The sequence below is a fragment of the Oryzias latipes genome, chromosome 17 (genome assembly GCF_053564925.1).
Source record: "Oryzias latipes strain Hd-rR chromosome 17, Olatipes_Hd-rR_3.1".
In the NCBI taxonomy this organism is placed as follows: Eukaryota; Metazoa; Chordata; class Actinopteri; order Beloniformes; family Adrianichthyidae; genus Oryzias; species Oryzias latipes.
Genome location: NC_136253.1, coordinates 23,913,335 through 23,937,290, shown reverse-complemented (window position 1 = coordinate 23,937,290; position 23,956 = coordinate 23,913,335). Strand labels below are relative to the sequence as shown.

Genomic DNA, 23,956 nt, shown 5'->3' with positions numbered 1-23,956 from the left:
GTATATTTTTTGTTTTTACCCTTAGTATAGTAATGTTTTTCTATATTTAATTTTTAGTCTCATTTTGAAAAACCAACATACAGATGGATAAACTGTACTTTATGCAGAGCTATACTAAAATAATATTTTCAGCTCTCGACTCAAGAAAAAAATACAAAATTGCATTTCTCTTTTGACTTTTCAGTACAATTTACCAGAAAAATTACATTCTTTAAATTATAATAGCCTGAAAATTAATGTAAAAAGGAAAAACGGTGTTTTTCCGCTTAGGTTCATCTGTTGAAGTTGTCGCAATGCCTACAACACAAACAAAAGTTCAACACAAATAAATGGAAAGCCAAACGAATTTATGTGCTAGTAACACTATACGCAGCCGTTCAAAAATAAACAAAAATATGGAACTTAACTATCTTACAAAGTACACTGTGTTGTGTATTATTTTTAGAAACCGCGTACAAAGATAAAACGTGTTTTTTCGTAAATCTTCAATCGAAAAGATTTTTGTCAACTGAAAAATACGCCAAAGGAAACTGGTGAGCGGAACTTATGTTTTACTGTTGTTTTCCAAATACATGCGGAGTAGTTTAGCGGATGGACAACTAGCTAGCAAACGGAAACAAAGCCGGACTCTAAAGCAAGTTCTGATGTTACCGAGTCAAACATTTGAGAGTACTTAGAGATAACCTTTCAGTGTTAACATTTTTACAGTCTAGAGCTTTGTGACGAAGATGGGAGTACCCAAATTTTACCGTTGGATCTCGGAGCGCTACCCCTGTCTCAGTGAAGTTGTCAAGGAACATCAGGTAGGACCGAGCAGTCAGGGTCGATTGTTTCACAATTCACACCTTTAGCATAGCTAGCCGTTTGCTACAGTTGGAGGCGAAACTTTGAGCCGCCTTTGCTCACTCTTAAGAGCATTATTTTTGAAAAAATAAATAAATAAATAATGCCACACGTGATAAAATAATTCTAAACGCACGACATACCAGACTGACATTCAGTACGACGTACGTCGTTTATATTCCTACACTAAGTTTAGCGCCCTAATGTTTTATTTGAGTTACTTTAGTGAGTCATACACTCTAAATATACAAATTTTATGAATGTATTGCTTTTTATTTGTAATTTCAATAAAATCTACATATTAATAATAATGAAGCCTAATAATTGTAAACAGGTAGAGCGTTATAATGTTAATAGCTGTTTAGTAGCCATAGTTAACAAATGGTGTGAAGACTTGCACTAGTTTGAACATTTTTTTCTTTTAACATTTAAAAAAATATCAATTTAACGTAAGTGATTCAGATTTTTGAGCGGAAGTTGCTATTTCAGTCTCCAAACAGTCATTTCATCAGACTTGTTCAGTCTGGCGCTCCTTGTGTTGGAAAGCTGTCAGTTGTTTTCTATTTTGTAACTGTTTGGTGAAGGAGAAGTCTTAACCAAAGCCCAACTGACAAAAGTGTGGGGTATTCTGTTTCTTTATTTTTTTAATTTATTTGTTTATTTATTTTTGCTTTTTCGTTTTAAAATTTTTAGAGCAATTTCTTGTAGCTGGCCGGAGGACTTCAGATAAACGATTTCAATAAATCCATAAAAGACGTCATTACTCCCAGTTCCTTAAAGCGTTTTGGGTCTTTTTTTCTTTCAGATTTGGGCTGCTCAATACTATAATAATGAAAATTATTATTCCACAAAATAAAAACTGTAAATATAATCATTTTTTTAAATGACAAATTGGTGTTACAAAAGTAAAAAAAAAACCTGCTCTACAATGGTTTGTGACTGTCTAGGCTTATTAAAATCAGTAAGCAAACACCAAAATTTCAGCTGTGCAAGCACTAAAATCCATGTCAGCTTATTTCCCTAAGTTTTTACTCTCCATTTTTATGTTGTTGTTTTTTTTAAACTATAATTTCAGTAATTGGGTGGCGATTCACAGCGATAATGTTTTGTTTTGAACGATCCGATTCACTGACATAAAATGGATCCAAGACATCTTTAGCCAAAACTTCAACCATTGTCACTCAGAGATAAATACCTGGGCACTGAACGGTGCTGGCAAATGTTTCCAGATTTCTTGTTTTCCTTACAATTTTGAATCAATTTGATAAGTTTTATAGGTCGATTGGATTACCAACTTGCCTCAGACAGATCCATCTGGTTGGATTGTTGGAGTATAATAATAATAAAAATAATAATAAGATTGGATTGGTTTTCTCTGCACTTTTCTAAAATTCAAGGCGCTTACAGTGGAGCGCTTTGAGCACAGTATGGCACCAGTGTAGCCACACTGGAGACTAGGAGGGTGAAGTGTATTGCCCAAGGACACAACAACAGTTGACTGGGGGGGAGCGGGGATTGAACTGCCAACCCTGCGATCATTGGCCGACCTGAATTGCCTTTGATGAATTGATTAAGTTGATTTATTGGTTACACCCCTAATAACTGGGTATTTATTAAATACTAACACCTAAGATTATTTTTGCATCTGTTATTAGTGTTGTCTCCCAGGAATTTGGGACAGGGGATTTCTGGAGACGGTTAAATGTTTTTAGTAGAAAAATAAAACAAATCAAAAAAACAAATTATTAGTATTTGAGAACATATACATGCATGACACTGTATTAATATTATTATTTTTATTATTATTATTTTTTTGCTTTCTTCTCTCAGATTCCAGAGTTCGACAATCTCTACCTGGATATGAATGGCATCATCCACCAGTGCTCCCACCCAAATGATGAGGACGTTCACTTCCGCATCTCTGAGGAAAAGATTTTCGCTGACATTTTCCATTACTTGGAGGTGCTCTTCAGAATCATCAAGCCTCGCAAGGTCTTCTTCATGGCAGTGGATGGTGTGGCACCCAGGGCCAAGATGAACCAGCAGAGAGGACGCAGATTCAGGTAGAGACACAGTCAGAAGCCCAGATATCCATCTTTCTTTTTTCTATCACCAATAATTTAGAAATCAGATTTAGAATTACTTATCTTTGTTTTTTATTGTCATTTCTTTCCCTATTATGTGTACTTTTTTTGTTGAAGCTATTTTTTTTTTAATTCAAACATGCCTTTATTATAGAAACCAAGTCATACCTTGAATCACTTTCTGTTATTTTAACCTCAATCTACCATCTCAAATAAAAAAATGTATTAAGTTATATTTTGTCTTTGCTTTGGCTACTCTGCCTGGAAGACTCCTTTTAAAAATATAAATCTCTTCATTGTTTTCATTGTGCTGGTATTCAGGTCTGCCAAAGAAGCAGAGGATAAGATAAAAAAAGCTTTGGATAAAGGAGAGGTGCTTCCTACAGAAGCTCGCTTCGACTCCAACTGTATCACTCCCGGTATGTTTAATCTGAAGCTTTTCACTCTTTGGTCATCGACCCCATTGGATCAAAATCTATAAAATATATGAAGTAGTTTCATTTTTTGACACAGCCGTCTGTAACTGCTGCTTTAGCTGGCACCATATGAAGTTGCCAATCATTTATGTTAGAAGAGAACAAATTAGGAACGATGAACCAGTTTGAACCTTTGAAGATTCTTCTGTGCATCAAGATCAAACCTTATTTTCTATGATGACTTTAAAACTATGAACATTTTATCTCCCAGCATATCCTTTATGGATGTATATATATATTAGGGCTGCACGATATGAGCAAAACTTGCGATGTGCGATATTAGTGATCAATATTGCGATAACGATATAATTTGCGGTATATAAACAAATAGCAAAACAACCAAAAACATCATTACCATGTCATTTCAACAGTTTAAAAAAATGATACTCCAAATGACCCTTGTTGACGTAGGATGCAAACATCTAACATAAAAGGGCTCATCTGATTGGTCAACATCGGAAAAGGTCCATCCAATTGGTCAAATGCATAAATGGATTTATTTGATTCGTTAAATGCTTCAAGCTGCCATAGGATTGTGTTAGCACATTTAAGGTAACCATTTATTGCGATTTTTGCTGACTTTTGCAATATGGATATTGCACTGCTTGATATTGCGATAACGATAAATTTGCGGTAAATTGTGCAGGCCTAATATATATATGTATAAATATATATATTTACGTCTTTCATGAGTGACTATGCTCTTTAAGGTGTCCATTATCTTAAGGGAAACCTCGTTGTCTGATACAAATTTGTAACCAATGTTGCCATTTTGCGTTAAGCCGCTCACTCCAGGTAATAACAACAGCAGAAATGGAATTATAGTGTATTTCACACATTTAGCTATGTACTTTTTTCAGGCACTGACTTCATGGCGAGACTTCAAGAGCAGCTTAAGTACTTTGTCCACAACAAGCTCTCCACTGACAAGCTCTGGCACAATGTCAAAGTCTACTTGTCTGGTCACGAGGTGAAGTGCTTTACATTCTTTCCAACTTGCTGACTGATTGATAGCTTCAGTGAAGGTTGCTTGTTTTGACTTTGTGGGGGCATCTTCTTCTTTTTAAGACACCGGGAGAGGGAGAACACAAAATCATGGAGTTTATTCGCTCTGAGAACTCCAAACCCAGTCATGATCCTAACACCCGGCACTGCCTGTATGGCCTGGATGCTGACCTGGTAAGGTTCGGAAATCTCTAAACAATGTTTTTGGAGCCCTAATAGAGTAATTTGCTTTGCTTTTTAACCTGTTTTCCAGATTATGTTGGGTTTAACCAGCCATGAGCCGCACTTCTCTCTGCTCAGAGAGGAGGTTCGCTTTGGAGGGAAGAAATCACAGAAAAGGTTTGGTGTTCCTCTCGATTGTTTTTCTCACAAGTCCAAGTTTTCTTTAGTATAAAAAGTACAATTATGTTTTTACATTTTAGCTTCTCTTTCAGATTCTTCTTTATCTTTGTTTTAAACTCTCCTTTTTGTCTTCGCCTCCAGGATAACGGCTCCTGAAGAGACGACTTTTCACTTGCTGCACTTGTCCTTGATGAGGGAATACATCGATTATGAGTTCTCATGGCTTAAGGTCTAACTTGGCACACAGAGCATTAAAGCATTTTAAATGTGTCTTTTAGAGCTGCACGATATGAGGAGAACCTGCAATTTGCCATATTAGTGATCAATATTGCGACGACGATAACTTGCGATACATGAACAAATAGCAAAATATCTAAATACATAATTTCCATTTCACTGCAACAGTTTAATTTATATAGGAGTCAGCATCACTTAAATTATTCTCCAAATGACCCTCGTCTACGTAGGAGGCAAGCATCTAACATAAAAGGCTCCATCGTTGGTCAAATGTGTAAATAGATTTATTTGATCTGTTAAATACTTCAAGCTGCCATATGATTGTTTTAGCACATTTAAGGTTGCCATTTATTGCAATTTTCTTCGACTTTTGCGTATTGCACAGCTTGATTTTGTGACAAATTTGCGATTTCTTTTTTTTTTTTTTTTTTTGTGCAGGCTTAGTGTCTTCTTAAAATATCTAAGGAGAGTTGAATGTACACTTTTGTGTTTCTGATATAAAAGCAATGTCTGATATGTATTTTCTTTGTTTATCTTTCAGAATCATTTGGGCTCTGCCTATGATCTGGAGCGAATAATAGATGACTGGATTTTAATGGGATTTCTCGTGGGGAATGATTTCATCCCCCATCTGCCTAATCTTCATATTAATCATGATGCTTTGCCAATGCTGTACAAAACTTACATCAGTGTGCTACCCAGCCTGGGGGGTTAGAACCACGCACACACACACACACACACACACAAATATAAGGAGCAAAAACATAATGGCATCACACATTTGTACATAGTTCCTGTGCTTTTACATTTACACTTTAAATGTTTATTTCCACTTAGAAGCATGAATCAACGTCATAATCATTCGATGTCTTATAGGTTTTATATTAACACCCACTTTTTCTTCTGGATTTTCATAATTAAAACCTATTTTTTTCTGTCTGATTTAGGTTATCTGAATGAAAATGGGCACTTAAACCTCAAAAACTTTGAGAAATACATGGAGAAACTTTCTGAGGTGAGACACATAGTATGAATGTTTCCAAAGAAATTTTTAAAATGTAAAAAAAAAAGTACATTTTATACTAAGAAAACAGTAAATAAATAAATCAAACTAAATATAACTATGGATGTGTTTGTATTAATTTGAAAACTAATCCTATCTTGACTTCTTTTAGTGTTGTAGTTTTGTTTCCTTTTTATAATTTAGTCCAGTCAAATTTTATGGACATGTTCTTTATACATGTTTGTATATCGCAGCATCTTTCTTCAGACTGTATTATTGGTACACTGTGTATTTACTAGCACATGACCTTTTTTCTCCCTTGATTCCGTCCTGCATCCCTCCAGTTTGACCGGGAACATTTTAATGAAGTGTTTGTGGACTTAAAGTGGTTTGAGAGCAAAGTGGGAAACAAATATCTGAACGAGTCGGCTGGTCTGGCAGCCGAGAAGGAATCTGCTGGGAAAAAGTTCAACAAGAAAAAGGTGGAGACACAGTGACAAATAAAGATCTTTTTTTTGACTGAGAGCAGCTTTTTTTTTTGTAATTTATGTCTTATGTTTTCTGGAAAGGATGCGTCCCTCGGACTGTCAGCCCTGACTTCACCTGACAAAGATACTGAACACAAAGAAGTGGCTGAGGATGACGATGAAGAGGAGGAGGATGATCTGTTTGAAACCGAGTTCAGGCAGTACAAACGCACATACTATATGACCAAGATGGCCGTAGATGTAGTGTCTGAGTGAGTACAAAGCAATACAGAAAGGAGTGAATGTGTAAAATCTATAGCAAACGATTTAAATAAAATAATTCCCTTTTGCCGACACTGTTGTCATTTACTGATTGTGCCGCATGGGAAAGAAAGTATGACTCAGCAGAAATGATCAGGTTTTTTTTTTTCTGAATCTTGTGCCTGGTTATTGATCAACAAGAAATGAGTGAGAAAATAAACTGGAACTAAAACAAATAAAGCATTTATTTTAATAGTCACAATGTTTCCTGTTTGAAAAAAGTTGCCATAAGGAATATTTTTTATATTTACTGTGAACGTAAAAAAAAAAAAAAGTAACATTTAACATGTCAAAATTAACAAACTGCTCTTTTGGGGAGAATATTAAATACCGGCACCAAACAATGCAATGATGTGCTATAAAATAAAAAAAACAATGATAATATATAAGCAATGGATGGATAACTTTAAGCACATTTAAGAAGTGTGTTTGCATTCACACTTGCTTCAATATTTGATGTCAGCGCAGCAGCATAACATGCCAGTGGAGTGACTGAAATTCTAAACCAATCAGAGATCAAAGTTATTATCAAACTCAGAAGATTGCATCATTGATCATGTAACTCGTGTACGCCGCTTTGTCTGACTGCGGCCATTTGAAGGCGACATCTAAATAAACTTGAGTTGAGTTAGTTGGTTAATCAAGATGATTTTGCTTTTTAAAAAGTTTTCTCATCAGAGATTAAAAATAATAGGACCAAGAAGAAGAAGAAAAACGTATAGAAAATGTGTAAAGTCTTTTCTGTGGGCTTAGTGTCAGTATTTTCTTATAATACCAGATGCTGACACACCAGGAAAATACAACTTCTGCAAACAGAAATGGCAGTAACTTAAGTTTAGTAAACTTCCAACTGCAACATTTAGTCGTGTAGCATCCGCCCTGCACTCTTAACAGTACATGTTGCAAGTTTTAAGTCGGAGTTATTGACACTATTCTTTGTTTTATTTCACCTTTTTTAGTGAGTTCCTTGCTCAGCAAGCCAAATGTTATGTGGAAGGCATCCAATGGATTCTTCACTACTATTATCACGGAGTTCAGTCCTGGAGTTGGTGAGTCAGTCATCTTTTATTATGGATATCTGATCATATTTGATGATTATTGACAATCATTTCTCTACAGAAGGTTTAATCCTCGGCAGTCCAGGTTCTTTTTGAACGTTTTTACTACTTAACAATTTGCTTTTGTGGCAATGCTTTATATTCTTCTCTTAAGTACAACCCTAACTTTTTTTTTTTTACACATAATTTTTTATTATCAATTCCAAGTAGTAAATGTCAACTTTTTACTGCATAAAATCACAAAAAAAATTGCTGTTAACATATATCTAAAGTATATAGATAGGATGAATTTATGAATTCAAAAGCAAAGACGAGGTCAAAATAATGTCAAAAAATGTATTTTAGACAAAAACAAGAAAACCTCCACAAAACTATAGACAATGTTCCAACGATTTATTTAAAGCATTATTACAATTGTGTGTCATAACTCTTGTTATGTTTATCTTGAACCAATAATTTCAAAGCTAGAAATCTTTTTGAAACCTTCAGGTTAAAGTGTGAATGAAAACTATACCTTGAACAGCTGCTGTAATCGGCAACAAAGCAGCACAGACACCAATGAGGGTTAATTACCAGTAAGTTTGTTTCAGAAACAGAGATGTTTTTTTAATTTCTTGTTTTTTGTGTTTATCCCTTAGGTATTACCCTTACCACTACGCTCCGTTCCTGTCTGACATCAGGAATATATCTGATTTGAAGCTGACCTTTGAGCTCGGGGAACCCTTCATGCCCTTCCAGCAACTGTTGGCAGTCCTGCCCGCTGCCAGCATGGGACTTCTCCCAGAATGCTACAGGGTAGCGACTTCACACTCCAGCATGCTCACAACTAGGGCTGTGACAAGTACCCAGATACTTGGATATTTGCGATCTGTTCTAGAAAAACAATATTTGTATCATTTGAGATCTTATCGAGACAGTACTCCTAAGTAATACTCACAGTAAATTGTGTTTGTAAAAAGGGACAAACACTCCGTCCAAAAGCGATCTATCAAACCATTGCTTGATTCAGTTAGCATTAAAAGCTTGGAAGAATATTCTTTGTTAGCAAATTTAGCAGACGTTTGGCCTTTTTATTTGTGATATTCCAGCACCTAATGACCAGTGAGAACTCGCCAATTATTGAGTATTATCCTGTGGACTTCAAAACCGACCTCAACGGAAAGCAGCAGGAATGGGAGGCTGTGGTGCTCATTCCCTTCATTGATGAGGTACACCCATTTACAGCCAGCTTCTTCTTTTTTTAATCTCTTTCGAAAATCCCACCGATGGATTTGAATGTTTTGCGTGTTTTGTATTTGTTGTATAGAAACGCTTGTTAGCAGCTATGGAGCCCTACAATCACAAGCTGACAAAAGAGGAGAAGGACAGGAATGGTCACAAAGAGTGTGCCGTTTATTCCTACGACCCAGAGATAGACTTCACATACACCTCCACTCTGCCTCAGCTCTTTCCTAACATCGTACACTGCCGCGTCAGGTAGACTCCGTCACGCCAACACCGAACTGCTTCTTCAAACCCGTCTAGAGTCGTCTTGCTCAGAAGAGTTTCTCGCTTGTTGCAGGAAAGCAAACATCCCCGTTGATGCCTGGCACGTGTCTTCAGACCATGTGGTCAAACATGCTGACCGCTCATCTCTCTACTTCTGCGGCTTCCCCACTTTGCAGCACATTAAACACAAGGTAATGTTTGCTCAGCTTCAGGGAAGAAATTTAACCCTCACACTAACAAGCAGGTTTTTGAAAACACCCACCCTGAATATACAAATGATTGTTATAAACATCTGCCTTTTTTTTTTTCTAATTTGCCGCTTCATTGTTTGTAGTTTTACAAGAAGAAGAGTGGAGTGGTGGTGTTCCAGCAGAGCAGCAGAGGGGAAAACATGATGCTCGAAATCCTCCCCACCCAGGAAGGAGAAATGGTGAGATTTGCTTACCGAAAAAGTTCGAACTTTATTACAGATATCCTTTAAAATCACCCCGTGATCAAACAAAATGAATTTTTTCAATGATTTCAGAAAAATCCAGCTGTTTTAACACCGGCTGTCAAACTGTCTACAGAATCCTTGATGTAGTTGTATTTTTTGTTTAGATATGCGATAATGTTGCTGCTCAAGTGCTGGGGAAGCCTGTGTTTGTCAATTGGCCCCATCTAGAGGAAGCTCGCATCGTTGCAGTTTCAGACGGTGAAACGAAGTAAGTAACTAAATGTTCATTTGGATGTTTGAAATCTGTATTCTTTGGCAATTTTATCATTTTCATTGATGAAATGCTTTCTTTCTTTCTAACCATTAATAGTTTTGTGTGTTTAATTTAGACTTTACATAAAAATAATCTGCTTTTCTTGACCATCTCTATTGAAAATTGTGTTTTTGGTGTGTACCGGTAGTTTTTCTGATTATAAAGGACATGTATTAAGAAAATTAAGCTTAAAAATGTATCTCTGAGTTTGTTTGTTTTTTAATTTAAATCGCTGTGAATCAGTAGCATAAAAAGAAAAACCTACTGTTCGGAAAAGCTTAAAATGCGCCGGGCGGGCCACTAGCTCCCTGAGACGAGATCTCAAACAACAGGAAGGGGGTAAGGGTTGATCCATTCCCACAGTCCCAGCCAAAACTCAGAGGCAAATTTCTAATCAACTCCTGCCGCTCTGCAGAAACTATGTCCTAGAAAAAAAACAGGTTGTTTGGACTTTGGCTAAACACGGCAAAATCATAATTATAGGACCACTGGGAACGCTTTTAAAATAGATCAAAATATGATCAGAGTGGGTCTTAGATGAATTTTCAAATGAACTATCTGATTGAATTGTTAACGTCAAAAATAAATTGAGTCAGCTCTCATGAATTAACATTTGCTTTTCACGTTTTAGGTTCATTTTAGAGGAACCCCCAGGAGTCCAAAAAGTGTACGATAAGCCGTCGAGTCCCCCTCCCACCAAAGTCACCTACCTGTCTGACAAAGAGCAGAAGGACTGGGTGAAGGACGTTCAGGGAATCACTGAATTGTAAGAACGACTTGTAAATAACAACAAAAAAACAAAATAAGGAATAAGAAAAGCCCATTTGCATATTGAATCTGTCTTGTTCAGTTTTTTGCAAATCTGGCTCATAATAATTTTTTCTCCTTATTCCTGCAGCTACTTAAAGAGAAAAGGAATCGTAATTAACGACACCGATGTGGTTTTGTACGGACAACTGCTGACGGGAAGAAAATATGTTCCACAAGATAAAGGAGCGGTAGAACTGGAGAAGCAGTGGGCCAAACAGGTCCTGCCTTTTGCTTACCAGGCCGTGGTTAAGGTAACGCAACCACAAAAACAATAAAACAGGAAGAAAAATGTTTTGGATATAATACTTCTTATTCATCTGCACGTTATTACTTTGATGTTTTGAGCTCTGCCTTCAAAACATTCAGTTTCCGGTAATGCTTTCTTTTACAGTACAGTACTTACAGTGTTCTTAAGTGGTATTTACATGGTACTTATTGTGTAACTACCAGGTACTTTCAGGGTATTTACACGGTACTTTTTATGGGACTTACTGAGTACTTACATGGTACTTTTTTGTGTCTACTCTGTACTTACATGGTACTTACAGTGTATTTGTGTGGTACTATTTGGTTCATACCTATGTGGTACATACTGGGTATTTATAATATACTTATTGGGTATTTACATGTTGTGCAAAGGTGTCTTTTGTGGTACTTACCACATGTAAGAACGAGGTAAGTACAAATAAAGTACCTTGACCTTTAGGTCTGCACTCGTATGTTTAATGGTATTTACCATAAATTTACCACAGAAACTACCCCTTAAGTACAATGAAACTGGACTGTAAAATAAATCAGCCCTATTTCCACTCTATAACATGGTACTTTTAGTAGTAAATGCTGGATATGTTCACGTATTACCTTCCCGAACAGTGTACATACACGCTTGGTCTTCTGACCTTACCAAAGGAGACCATGCTAACTTGTTGGTAAGGGTGAAGTAACTGCATTGTAAAAACATATTTTGGCCTGATTCTTGTAACATGTGGCAAATTAAAGAGGAACAAGACAGCAGTGAAAACAACAATCTTTAATATGAAACACTTCTGCAGCATACAAAGTGTCATCACAATGACATTTGTTTTAAGTCCTCAACAAAATGGTAAAAATCAGCATTCCAAAGAACAGATTTTTTCATATTATTTATCTTTTCTTTCAGAGTTTTGTGTTGTTCCAGGAATGATTCACACTCCTTTGCATGGCTCATAAGTTTGTCACCCACCGTGAAAACAGGATATGGCCCCAGATCCTCACCTTTTCCAGCCAAAGTCATTTCTGTAATAGTTGTAGTCAAATCTATTGTGTTTTTGTCTATATTACACTGGTGACTTGTGGGGTCGGGCTTTTGTCCGTCAAAATTCCTTCAGCAGAATATGGTAACAGTGGAGGACTTCTTCAGGGTTTGTAACTGCAAGAAAACTCACAATACAAGCTCAAATGAACGTAAAAAGCATAACGACTTTGATGAAATACAAAGTATATTTTACTTATTTAATAATTTCTGTAATGAGTTTGATAAATCTCTATGAATTCTTTATTGTTTTGACTGCAATGCTTGAAATCAATCAATTATCCTCATTTATAAACATAATAGATTATTTAATATACAGTAAGTATATTAAAGATACCCAGTATGTACCACATAAGTATGAACCAAATAGTACCACATAAAAACACAGTAAGTACCATAAAAAGTACCATGTAAACACACTGTATGTACCCAGTAGATTACATAAAAAGTACCATGTAAACACCCTGAAAGTACCCAGTAGTTGCACAATAAGTACCATGTAAATACCACTTAAGTACACTGTAAGTACTGTACAGTAAAGGAAAGCGTTACCCAGTTTCGTGTCTGTTTACATCAGTTTCAGAAGAATTTGTCTAAATTATAGCTTATTATTAAAGCAAATGCTTGGATTTCTATAACTCTGACTGTGGCTTTTTTATTTTAAGTGGCAATTTAGAAAAAAAGTGATCATAACCGACATTTCTGCCTTTTCCCCCACAGGATATTGAGGCCTTTTATTCATCTTTGACATCCTTCAAGAGCTTGGATGAGCTCTTTCCTCCTGCAACCACAGTCTTCATGGTGGGGGCGCCATACTATGGTGCAATGGGAGAGGTAAATGCTCAGTTTTCTAACTAAACATCACCAGTATATTCTTTTCTGTTTTCACTCCAAACAATGATTTATTAATCACTTGATTCTGGTTGACCTGTTCACATTTCCCTTTCATGGGTTTTTGCTAGCCTGTCGTGTAATGTTAACTTATTTAGAGTTGATAAGGGGAGGAGCCAAAATATTGTTTTTTGCTGGGATTTATTTTTCTACTTATGCAAATTTACTTTAGGATTTTGTTTTTTAACATGGCAGAATCTAAAAAGTAAAAAATCTTTAGAGCTAGTTGATTAGAAATTAGCTTGCATGTGTTTGCAAAGATGTTACACATTTTACTGGGATGGTCAACACTTTTTACCTATCTTTTGGAAATAATTTAACAGTTTTACACAAATTCAGCTACTTTTCAAAAACCTATGTCTAAAGGTTTTTACTTTACCTTGTCACCTACTTTAGTTTTATTTTGAAAAGGTTTCCTGTTTAAAATTTGCACAACAGGTTCAAGATTCCCAAGATGTCCTTAAAGATGGTCGAATACGAGTGGTGTTCAGCGTTCCTCACGAGCCGCAGATGGATCACTTAATCCAGAACCAGCATGTAAGTCAGTTGCCTCGAAAGTTAAGTTTTAGTTTATTTATTTCAAACATATTATCAAAAAACAACAAAAGATAAATGTGTGCACTTGCTGAAAACTATAGTCAGTCAAAAGAGTCCCAATTTTACAGACCTAAACAAAAAAGTGAGTTAATTATGAAGTAAAGTTTCTGTAAAAAGCACCGTTTCCAGAAAGAATGCAAATTAAAACCACTTGAAAAACAGGATGAAACAAGAAAAGCATTCAAGATTAAAACATACAATTACAAAATCAAGTCAACGTAAAAACTCATATTAAGTTAAAAGACTGATGGTTTTGTATTTTTCTTTAAGAAATACTCTGTGAGGTACAGTCCAGGATATGTGCTGGCATCCCGGCTCGGCATCAGCGGCTATCTTGTCTCTCGCTTCTCCGGAAGCATCTTCATCGGCCGAGGCTCCAAGAGGAAGTGAGCTTGTTGCAACTTTTAATTTGACGAACTGCTTTTTTTTGTCTTCTAATCTTCTTCTTTTCTTTTTGTTCCCTTAACCGTTTAAGTCCTTGCGGGGAGCAAAAAAGCAACGTTGGCTTAAACCTGAAGTTCAACAAGAAGAACGAGGAGGTTCCTGGTTACACCAAAAGGAGCGAAAAGGAGTGGCTGTACTCTGCTGCTGTTGAAGAGCTGCTTGCTGAATACCTAGACAGGTGAAACATCCTTATCTAATCTTTAGAGCCACTTCAGTATTATTTTGCAGCCATTTCTAAAGAAAAGAGTAGTAAAATAGTCTTACCAGGGATGTTAAATGGAGCAAAAAGAAGCAATTCTCCATCCAAGTATTGACTCTTTTTGTGTTTCCAAAGGTTCTCGGAGGTGTTTGATGCAGTGTCCAGAAATAGCCACGATGACATTTTCTATGAAGATGACATTTGGCCTGGAGTGGACCAAAACGGGTAAGAGATGCAAGCAAAAAGGAAAAAAAGGCTAACAAAATTCAGTAGGAGTCATTTAATCTCATAAAGCAGACTTATGAGGGAAACTACTTTTAAGACCCCTGTTTTCTTTAAGAAGGAACTGCTCTAGTTCCCAGGTGAACCAGATGACTTATTTGTCATTTTATCATTAATATTTGCAGTTTGTTTCAGGAAACACAAAGTGGTAAATCAGCAAATGATTGAGTTATTTTTGCTCCTAAAAGAATTCAAACTGAATTATATAACTATTTACGAGGGCAAATATGATATTTTGGTCTTAAAATTTTATAGAGAAGCACTAGAAACATTTTATAGTAAACAGAAGCAGTTTTTTATTCTCCTTTGTCCATTTTCTCATTTGAGAAATAGTTTCAGGGTCAACACATTTGCTTGGTTCGTTTGCTACTTTTACATTGATGCATTTTTCTTGTAGGGAATAATTTGGAGTCAATTTATTCTTGTAAGGAAGTGAAAAACCTTTTGTCTTTTTCTTGTATTTACTTCTAAAAACAGCTTGACATACTGAAGTATTTTCTTGAAAATAATTTGTCCTCCATAGTGGATTAAACAGGAAGTAAATCGGCCTGTTTTGGTCCTTTTATAGGGCAGAGAGAGTGGCAGAAATCACATCTTGGTTAAGAAGTCATCCAGTGAGCTCCATCAGCAGGGCGTCATGTGACCTTCAAGTGTTGGACGCTGCCATTGTTGAGAAGATTGAGGAAGCTGTCGAGAAAACCAAGGTGACTGTAACGTGCACGTTTTCAGTCTGTGACGCGTTTTTCTGAATGTTCTCCTATTTATTGTTTCTGTTTACTCTCCTTCCTGAAGATAAAGAAGAGCACCAAGAAAGTCCGGGTGACCGTCAAGCCCCATCTCCTCTTCAGGGTAAGTAGACGTCTTCTGGCTTCTGAGCGCAGACACTGTCAGGCGGAACTTTTTGTTAGGTTTATGTGGAAATATTTTGTTTAACAATTTTTGCAAACAACCCTGGCTTCAGCTTGGGAAAAACGACGGTTTGGTAATGTTTTTTGCGACATTTAAAGCTGACAAACACCTCCTGCGCTGAGCACATCTTAGATGCATCATCGGTGGTCATGATGCTGCAGCAGTCTTCTTTTGTGTTTGAGGCTTTGATTCTTCTGGAACCATTTAAGGAACATTAAAAACCCTCATAACATCTCGTATTTTCTGTATTTCTATGCTCTGTTGTTCTACAGAATTTCGCTGTGGAAATACAATGACAATAAAAATCTTTGAATCTTGAATCTTTGTTGAGTTGAAATATCCCTGTTTGTGTGCAGCCCCTAGAGCAGCTGCAGGGTGTGGTTCCAGACCCGGACGCAGAGTATCGCCTCTTTGACAGAGTGGTGAACATAAGGGAGGGCTTCACAGTCCCTCTGGGACTGCGGGGTACCGTCATTGGCATTAAAGGAGGTGAGAGCTCTGGATTCATTGGTTTTGTCCGACAGCAATAAAGTACACAACTGAGCATGTCGTGTGTTTTCATCTGCAGCTGAGCGTGAGGCAGAGGTTCTGTATGAGGTGCTGTTTGATGAGGAGTTTGCTGGAGGTCTCATTATCAGGTACTACTTTTAACAAGCCAGACGCGTCCGCTTTTAATCTTAAAAACAAAAACTCTCAACTCTCTCTCTGCTCCCTCAGATGCGCATCGCCGCGTGCGTACCGCCTCCCCCCATTCGCCCTAATTAACCTTTCCCACGGAGTCCGAACTGATCACGGTTTCCACAAACTGACTGCCATCGTCAAACCTCAGCCCTCCACCGCCAACTTTTACTCAAACCGTCAAATGGGAGGCCTCAACCACTCGCCCCGCTCCCCCTTTGTCCCAACACAGGTAGAAGCTCACAACACCACCACAGATACAAAGAAAAAAAAAAGGTTTCTTTCAAGCGAAATATTCATTTGTCTCCTTTTTCCCCTATCACTACCAACCTGCAGCACAACAACAAGCCCGGTGTGGTGAAAGCTGCAGCTCAGGGAAACAGGAACTCCCCCTCTAAAGGTCCTAACCAGAAACAAGTCAAGGTAAATGCAGGCTGGTCTGTCTCCTTAAATGTTGTGCACAAGTTTTACAATATGCGTTTTAGGTATTTGTGCTTAACTTGTTCTGTCTCTGTTACCCAGAGCAAAGAAGAGTACAACAATGTGTGGCAGACTCTGCAGAGGGCGGGGCCTCCCACTAAGCCGCCTGCTCACTGGCAAAATAATGTAAGGACACGATGGAGGGTTTCTAGCAAGCAAAAAAAGAAAAAAAAGATGTTCATCCCATCACCAGAGAGCAGTGGTGTCTTAAAGACTCACTCCGATGCAAATTGTGTTTTTGGTGTTTTTGACATGTTCTTGTGGCATTTTTCTGATGATTCTTGTGAATCAAGTGCAGACGAAAACGCATGAAAAGGTTGAATTATTTGTGATGTACACAATACGGTGGGCGGGTCACAAGCACTTCCTGTGTTCCGCATCAGGGAGGGGAAGGGTTGTCCTGCACCAGGGGTCCCACCCACAACTCAGAGGCCAATTCCAAATGAACTTCTGCCGCTCTGCAGAAACTATGTCCTAGAAAACGACACGACAGGTTTTTTGATTCTGGCTAAAAAAAGACATTACCATAATTAAAAGACCACTTTTAAAATAGATCAAAAGACGATCAGAGTGGGCCTTTAAGATTAAAAAAAGATAATGTTCACTAAATATTATTAATAAGTGTGATATTATAGGTTCAATTCAAATTACCCTAAACCGCTGCAAAAGTTTGAAAGGTTTTATATAAATCATCTGCAGCATTGAAATCCAGACTGTCCCAGCAAACATAGGAACAAAGGGAATATCATGTCTCCTTTGAATTTACAGGGTGGTCATTCACAACAGGGGACGAGTCAACCCCCCAGCAAAGCTGTGAGTACAGAAAGGCTGTTCCTGTAGCCCAAAGTTCAATCGATCTACTTCCAGTAGATTTAAGATTGGTTCAGAAGCTGTAATCTATCATGTGCTGAAATCATTTAAAGTCCCACTCCGATCATCTTTTGTTCTTTTGTAAAAGTGTTCCCAGTGGTTTTCTAATTAGGATTATGCCCTTTTTAGCCAAAAAAAAAAAATCTGTGTCGTTTTGTGGAACATGGTTTTGCAGTAGTTCATTAGAAATTCGCCTCTGTGGGCGGGACTGTTTGCACAAAGTAACACACCCCCCCCCCCCCCCACACACACACACACACGCTCATTACCGGTGCAACTAAAATGGGGAGCAATGTTGGAGCTAGTTTTGAGCCAGATGGCAGCTCAGACGAGGAAAATAAGGACGTACATGGACCTAGTCATCTACAAGTGGATGCATCAGAATGGAGCAGAGCATGGAGCTTGTGGCCTGCACTGCCTATTTTCTATATCACAAATACAATCTTTTTCAAACAACAATGTTTCATCTGCTCCTGATTTGAATAAAGAAATCCCCAAAAATGCAACTAATTTTCTTAATATATGTCCTCCATCATCAGAAAAGCGCCACAAGAATCTGTTAAAAACACCAAAAACTTAATTTTTAATGGAGTGGGTCTAAAAATAACCAGAATACTTTCAAAGAGTAATCTGAGCATTTATGACCAAAGTTACTAAAACTTGTTAATGACTTAATCACTTTCATTTAAATAGTAATTTTTCTTCTTTGACTGAATTTGTTTTTACAGAGTTAGTGTTTTCACCCGAACAAACCAAAAGGTTAAACTTATTTCAAAGTTTCACATTTCAAAACGGACAGATAGTTTTTGAGCAAAAAAATACAGACATTTTCTGTGGGACAGAATCCATAGAATACAAAAACTGAGAAAATACTTTGGAATTCATTCAAGACATTTACAAATCATTGAAAGAATCTATTGTTTTCAGATTGTAATGCAGGATGTGGCTGAGAACTTTAGTCCAGATTAAAAGCACTGAATTAATCTGAGCTGCTTTTCTAAAACGTTATTTTAGTTTAATATTTGAAGATGATCTAGATTTAATAAAACCTTTTATTTTATACTAGTCGTTCAATGTTTTTGCTCTGCTGTCCTGCAGAGTCCAGCTGGAAGCATCAGACTGTTAAAGAAGAACGAAGACGCCAGCTCTTTCTCTTCATCTGAGAACTCAACCAATAAAGTACAAAAGAAAGAAACATCGAACTTCTCACACCTCCATCTTAATCTCTGTGTCTTTTTTTATGTGTGTTTGTGAAGAAGCTGATCGGTTTTGTTTTTGAATCCTCTAGGGTATGAGTGAATTTGAAATCCTGATTTCCAGCCTAAAGGTCACAGAGAGCAGCCAGCAAGCCCCACCTCCTGCCCCCACGCAGGAGCAGAACAGCCAATCAGAAGGCCCGCTGTCCCCTCAGTCATTCGCAATGGTGAGTTTGACGATGCAAATCAGCTGAGCGGATGTGTTGTAGCAATGAGATTTTTTCAAATCGCAATTCGCACCTCAGCCTAAACATATGGAGGCTTTTGTTTTGTAGAAAGGAACCCTGGTGTTAAAGGAGATGCTTAAGATCGACAGCGGCGGTCAAGGAAGCCCGTCATCCCAAGAAACGGCAAACACGACGGCCTCCGCCGACCAACCGCAGAACAGGAGAAGGTCATCTAAGAAACTAGGTAACCACCTAACCACCTTTAAAAAAAAAAAAAAGGAACTACTCGATCAGTGCTGTTCATCATGTTTGATGCTTGCAGCTGCAAAAATGAATGCCCCTCAGGGGGGCTCGCCTGTGCTGCCTTCACCAACACCAGCCGTCCCTCCCAACGCCGTGCCCAACAGTAAAGTGTCCGAGCTGGCCTGTGTCTGCATGGGGTTGGGGATGACGCCTCCTGACTTCAGCTTCCTGCGCAACAGACAGGTAAAGGAGATGACGTCGGCTCTCGAGTGGTCTCAGTTTCTGTAGCCTAAAACCTCTATTTGTCCTCACAGGGTTTTGTAGTGTGTCAGGTCAAGCTCTCCAACGGGTTGATGGTTCACGGCCCACAGTGCCAGTCAGAAAACGACGCCAAGGAGAAAGCCGCCTTCTTTGCCCTCCAGAGACTGGTATTTCAGCACTTCCAAACTTAGGCGTATGAAGCAGACAGAAACTGCTGATCACAAACTCAACTGGTCATCAGCAAGTTTGATGACTTCTACACAAATGTGTTTCTTCATGCAGCTCTGTCAGTCACCCCGGTCAACATCGTAACACCATAAACGGAGGATTGTTAAGGATCCTCATCAAAATTGTGTTTTAAAATAGAAATATGGAAATTAAATGGATAAAGAATCAAAATAAATCAAATCAGTCCTGGAGTTTCTGCACAGACTTAGGTTTGTTCTCTCCAATTAGACCTGTTTCACCATTTTAACCAATTTGATGCCACAAAAGTGAAAGGAAAAAAGAAAAGAATAAATGGCTAAGTATTCTTTAAATGAGGTTTCCAGCTGACTCTTTATTGTCTATTTCCTGTTTTCTTTGTAGAAATCTGTGGGTTCCGGCTTTCCCATCCCAGCTCCTCTGTACCCAGGATTGGGGCAAATCCGACCCATGTCGATGGGAGCCATGCCGCCTGTTTTTAACCAGCAAGGTTAGTATAGACCTGGAATGCACGAAACTGGATATGAAAGGTTTTTTTTTAGGTTTTTTTATAGCCTCCAATGAACATGCAGCTGTTTCCCCTGTGTTCATTGAAGGCTATAAAAAAAAAAAAAAAACTTTCATATTCCTGTGTATTCTATTTCAATTCCTTTTGTTTATATGGGGCCAAAAATCAACAAATGCTATCTGAACACATAATCAGCACCGATTGTTAGTGTGATTGTTAAAAAATAAAAAAACATAAAATGATTCCCGTCAATGAGAATGTAGGCTTGTATAGTCATTATAGAAAACGAAATTTAAAAATAAATTCTGTTATCACAAAAAAGTTTTCTATTCTCACCAGTGGTTTCTTGCTGTTTATGAGCTCTCCATTTATTGTAGGTCTATTAGTATTATTCTTTCATCCCCCCCCCCCCCCCCCCCCCCCCCATGACGGAGTCTAAACATTTTTTGTTAACATTTATACAAAAATGTGTTTTTGAATAGAAACACAGATTCAGAAATATGTTTGCAGGGTCTCCATCGTGTCAGAACGTTTTAGAATTGTCAGAGAGGTTTTGTCTCCAAACGATCTAGGTGATCAAATGTGAGGGTTTGGGTTTTTTCCAGGTGGCTTGCTCTTGCCCCATCAGGGTTACCCCCACACCCCTCTTTGGGGAATGGCCCTGCCCCCCCATCAACACCCGAACCAGCCCTTCTATGCAACAGCAGGGACCTTCCCAGGTGCTGCTCGTCCCCAAACGTCGCCCTCTGTGCCGATCGGCTCTCACAACCAGTTCATCCCGTTGCAGGTGAGTCAATAATATGTGGGACTGAACTGAACAGTTAATAGTTGGACCTCTAAAAAAAAATGTTTTTGGATCCAATCCTGGCAGGTGACCAAAAAGCGAGCATCAGCCAACAAGAAGAACCAAGAAACCAGAGAGTTTTACAGCGCAGCTCACACTGTCGCCAAGAACCAGCAGCAAAGGGCCCAGAACCAACAGTCAGGTCAGCTGCAGCCCCACGGCGAACCCCAGTCCAGCCAGCAGGAAACCTGCGCAGACCCCTCATCTTGTCCCAGCGTTTCCACGGCAACAGCATCCCTACGTACACCTCCTCGACAAAGCGGGCCCAGAGCAAGCCACACCCCTGGATCCGGCTCCAAAAGGAAGCACAGGAAGTTGGCTGTCAACTTTGAGGCAGCGAAAGTGTCAGAGTGAGCCCAAGTGTGTGTGTGTGTGTGTTTGTGTGTGAAGTCGATGTTTTGTAGCCCGACTGCAGCTTTCATCCAGCGAAAGCGACAGAGCAGAGAGGAGCTTCTCACAAAGCTGCAAACGTCTCCCATTATTTTGTTTTTATTGGCAAACAAAAATGAAGTCCAACCTCCATTGAATCCATGACATAAAAAAGACGGGAAATATCGAAGCGCATCAGAGTCCCCTCAGTGCAGTTCTGGGGGTGTTGTGCAACCTGAAAAGCAACACGTTTCTATAAACTTTGTGTGAAACTAACAGGAATTTAAATAATGTGAGTCACCGCATGCATTTCTGGATTGAAAGCAGAAATCTTTCGTTTTACCATCGCAGAGCAGTACAGTTGTTCACTGAATACCGGCAGACGTGTCACACACACAAACATGGAAACTGCGTCTTTTTTTTCTTTCTTTTTTTGGCTTGATTTTTATGAAATCATCAAATGAAACAGTTTCCATCCAAAAAAGTAATATTTTATGTGAATTTGAAAATGTCTTGAATTCCTGATGCCATTTATTATTATTTTAATGTCTAATGCTAATTTGGCTTTTATGGAATCATGGCCACACGGTGTTGTTTTGGTGGGATTTTGCTTTGACCCTGACGCGTGGTCAATTATAAATGAGTGACCTCAACAGAAAGGCGCGCCTCGGGGTCACGGAAAAGTCCCCGAGTGCCTGCAGATTACTGCCAAGCGTGGACAGAGTCTGGCAGCATGGACAACTGCTGTTGATGTTGTTGTTACCACGGAAACAGCGTTATGTGTTTTTTCATGTCCTGAGACACTTTACATCACTTTTTTTGTGTCACCTTTTGTAATACAATTTTAACTCTACCTTTTTTTTCCCCACCACACACTCGGACTTGATTTCATAACTGTTTTTCTATTTCCTCTTTTCCAAACTTTGGATTTTATCGACTCTTTTTATACATTTATGGGATCTTTGAGTAATGTGTCCAGAAAAAGTGCAAATTAAATTGCAGTAGCTAGTTTTAAAGGAGTTCGATTCCTTCCTGAAAGGCCAACACCTTACTTTTAGCAGCCCTGCGAATGAAGTTTATTTGGCTCTGGTGCAATAAGGGGAAATTTTAAAACTTTTTGGAAAATGAAGCACACCTATTGTACATTCTTATTTTTTCTGAGACATGAAAGAAATGGTAAATATTCTCTGGACAATGATAAGAACTTTGCTGCTGCTTTGATTCAGGAATGTATTGTACCTCTCCATTTAATAAACACACTTTTTGGTTAGAACACCGCTGCTTTTTCTGGATTTTTTTCCCTTTGCTTTCACCAACAGCTGAAAAGTTGACACCACTGCTTTTTTTAACCCTTGTGCTATCTTAGATGACCCCACCCTTACCTATGACGTGTTCTCCCTACCATGACAAAGGTGGATAAAGGTGGAAAGATTTCATGTAATCCATGGACACCAGTGAAGATCACAAATCATTGAAGAAAAAAGGTTCAGCGCACTGTCTAGTGGGTCTAGATGACCCAACTCCCAATGTTAAAGTGCCTAGGATAGCACAATGGTTTAAAGGAAGTGTTGTGCAGGATTAGATGTTAGTCCAGTTCAGACAAGAAAAACGGAACCATCCAATCATCTGATTGAGCTAAAAGAAAAAAGAACATACCGGTACTAAAAAAGTAGAAAAATGGAAAACATTTTCTAAATTTTTAGCTTTTTACATTAAATTCAATACATTTACATTTATCCTTAAATTGTCCTTTAATTTTATTCTCACCCAGTTTTGACTAAGCTTCAGTTATGATGGCTGCAAAAGCCCACACTACCATTCGTTCGCCACCGTGTTGAACAGCTGACTTGTTTTTGTCCAAGTTCTCTTTAACTTTAATATTTGTCTGAAGAAACTCAAATAAGTTTAAGATTTTCTCATAAATTTTCCCCAAACTGATGAGCAACAACTGCTGCATAAAGATTGTATCCATGTCTTCCTTAACCTTCTGCTCAACAAATATTATTTTTCAGAAAAATGAAAGAAGTAATGACTGATTCGAAAAGAATTAGTTTATCTGCAAAACTTCTCTCATGTGACACAACAAAGCTAAGCTTAGCCTTTATTGTAGTTTTTTTTCCTATCAAATCTGTCATTTAGGGTTTTGATTTAATACATGTAGATATTTTTATAGTCTCCCAGTTTAACAATTTTAAATGCTTTATGTTTTACTGTTGTTTTAAGGCAGCAAAAAGGGAAAAAAGACAAAAATGTGTTTTTTAGGAAATGTTTTTTTTTTTTAGAAAATTTCAAATAATTGTTTTTATTGTCTTGTTTTCAATTATAACAAAGACAGCCCATGAATTAATTACAGTACCAAACACATCTTAGAATTGCATTTTGATACAAAAGAGTAAAGTTATTGTTCACGGTAAAGATACAATATGGAAATGTTTTTTTTTTTTAGTTTATTTCTTTGTAGAATACTGTGGACATTATAAAAAAAGATAGAGATTACATTCTTAGACTTGAGAAAATTCATATTTGACATTTATGTATTTCTTTTCTATGGATTACAGTCAATTTTTACTTGGTTTCTGG

General features: G+C 37.8%; 1 protein-coding gene across 2 annotated transcripts; it reads left to right on the top strand.

Moving 5' to 3' along the window:
* The first annotated feature begins 542 nt into the window (after nt 1-542).
* Nucleotides 543-22,649, top strand: xrn1 (5'-3' exoribonuclease 1). 2 transcript variants are annotated; one of them, XM_011486585.4, is made up of 41 exons: nt 543-803; nt 2,674-2,906; nt 3,249-3,346; nt 4,264-4,373; nt 4,472-4,582; nt 4,662-4,747; nt 4,892-4,979; nt 5,529-5,697; nt 5,935-6,002; nt 6,335-6,472; nt 6,560-6,729; nt 7,738-7,827; nt 8,475-8,631; nt 8,925-9,044; nt 9,143-9,312; nt 9,398-9,515; nt 9,659-9,754; nt 9,925-10,028; nt 10,705-10,839; nt 10,972-11,134; nt 12,895-13,008; nt 13,504-13,602; nt 13,933-14,048; nt 14,138-14,284; nt 14,441-14,530; nt 15,156-15,291; nt 15,380-15,436; nt 15,853-15,985; nt 16,065-16,134; nt 16,214-16,406; nt 16,511-16,597; nt 16,697-16,780; nt 17,423-17,467; nt 18,623-18,703; nt 18,813-18,947; nt 19,056-19,191; nt 19,270-19,433; nt 19,505-19,618; nt 20,040-20,145; nt 20,769-20,950; nt 21,035-22,649. In XM_011486585.4, the coding sequence occupies exons 1-41, from the start codon at nt 729-731 to the stop codon at nt 21,359-21,361; spliced, it is 5,115 nt and encodes a 1,704-aa protein (XP_011484887.2). In that variant the 5' UTR covers nt 543-728; the 3' UTR covers nt 21,362-22,649. The 2 variants fall into 2 exon arrangements, with proteins under 2 accessions (XP_011484887.2, XP_023820771.1); XM_023965003.2 differs by lacking the exon at nt 17,423-17,467.
* Nucleotides 22,650-23,956: the final 1,307 nt, after the last annotated feature.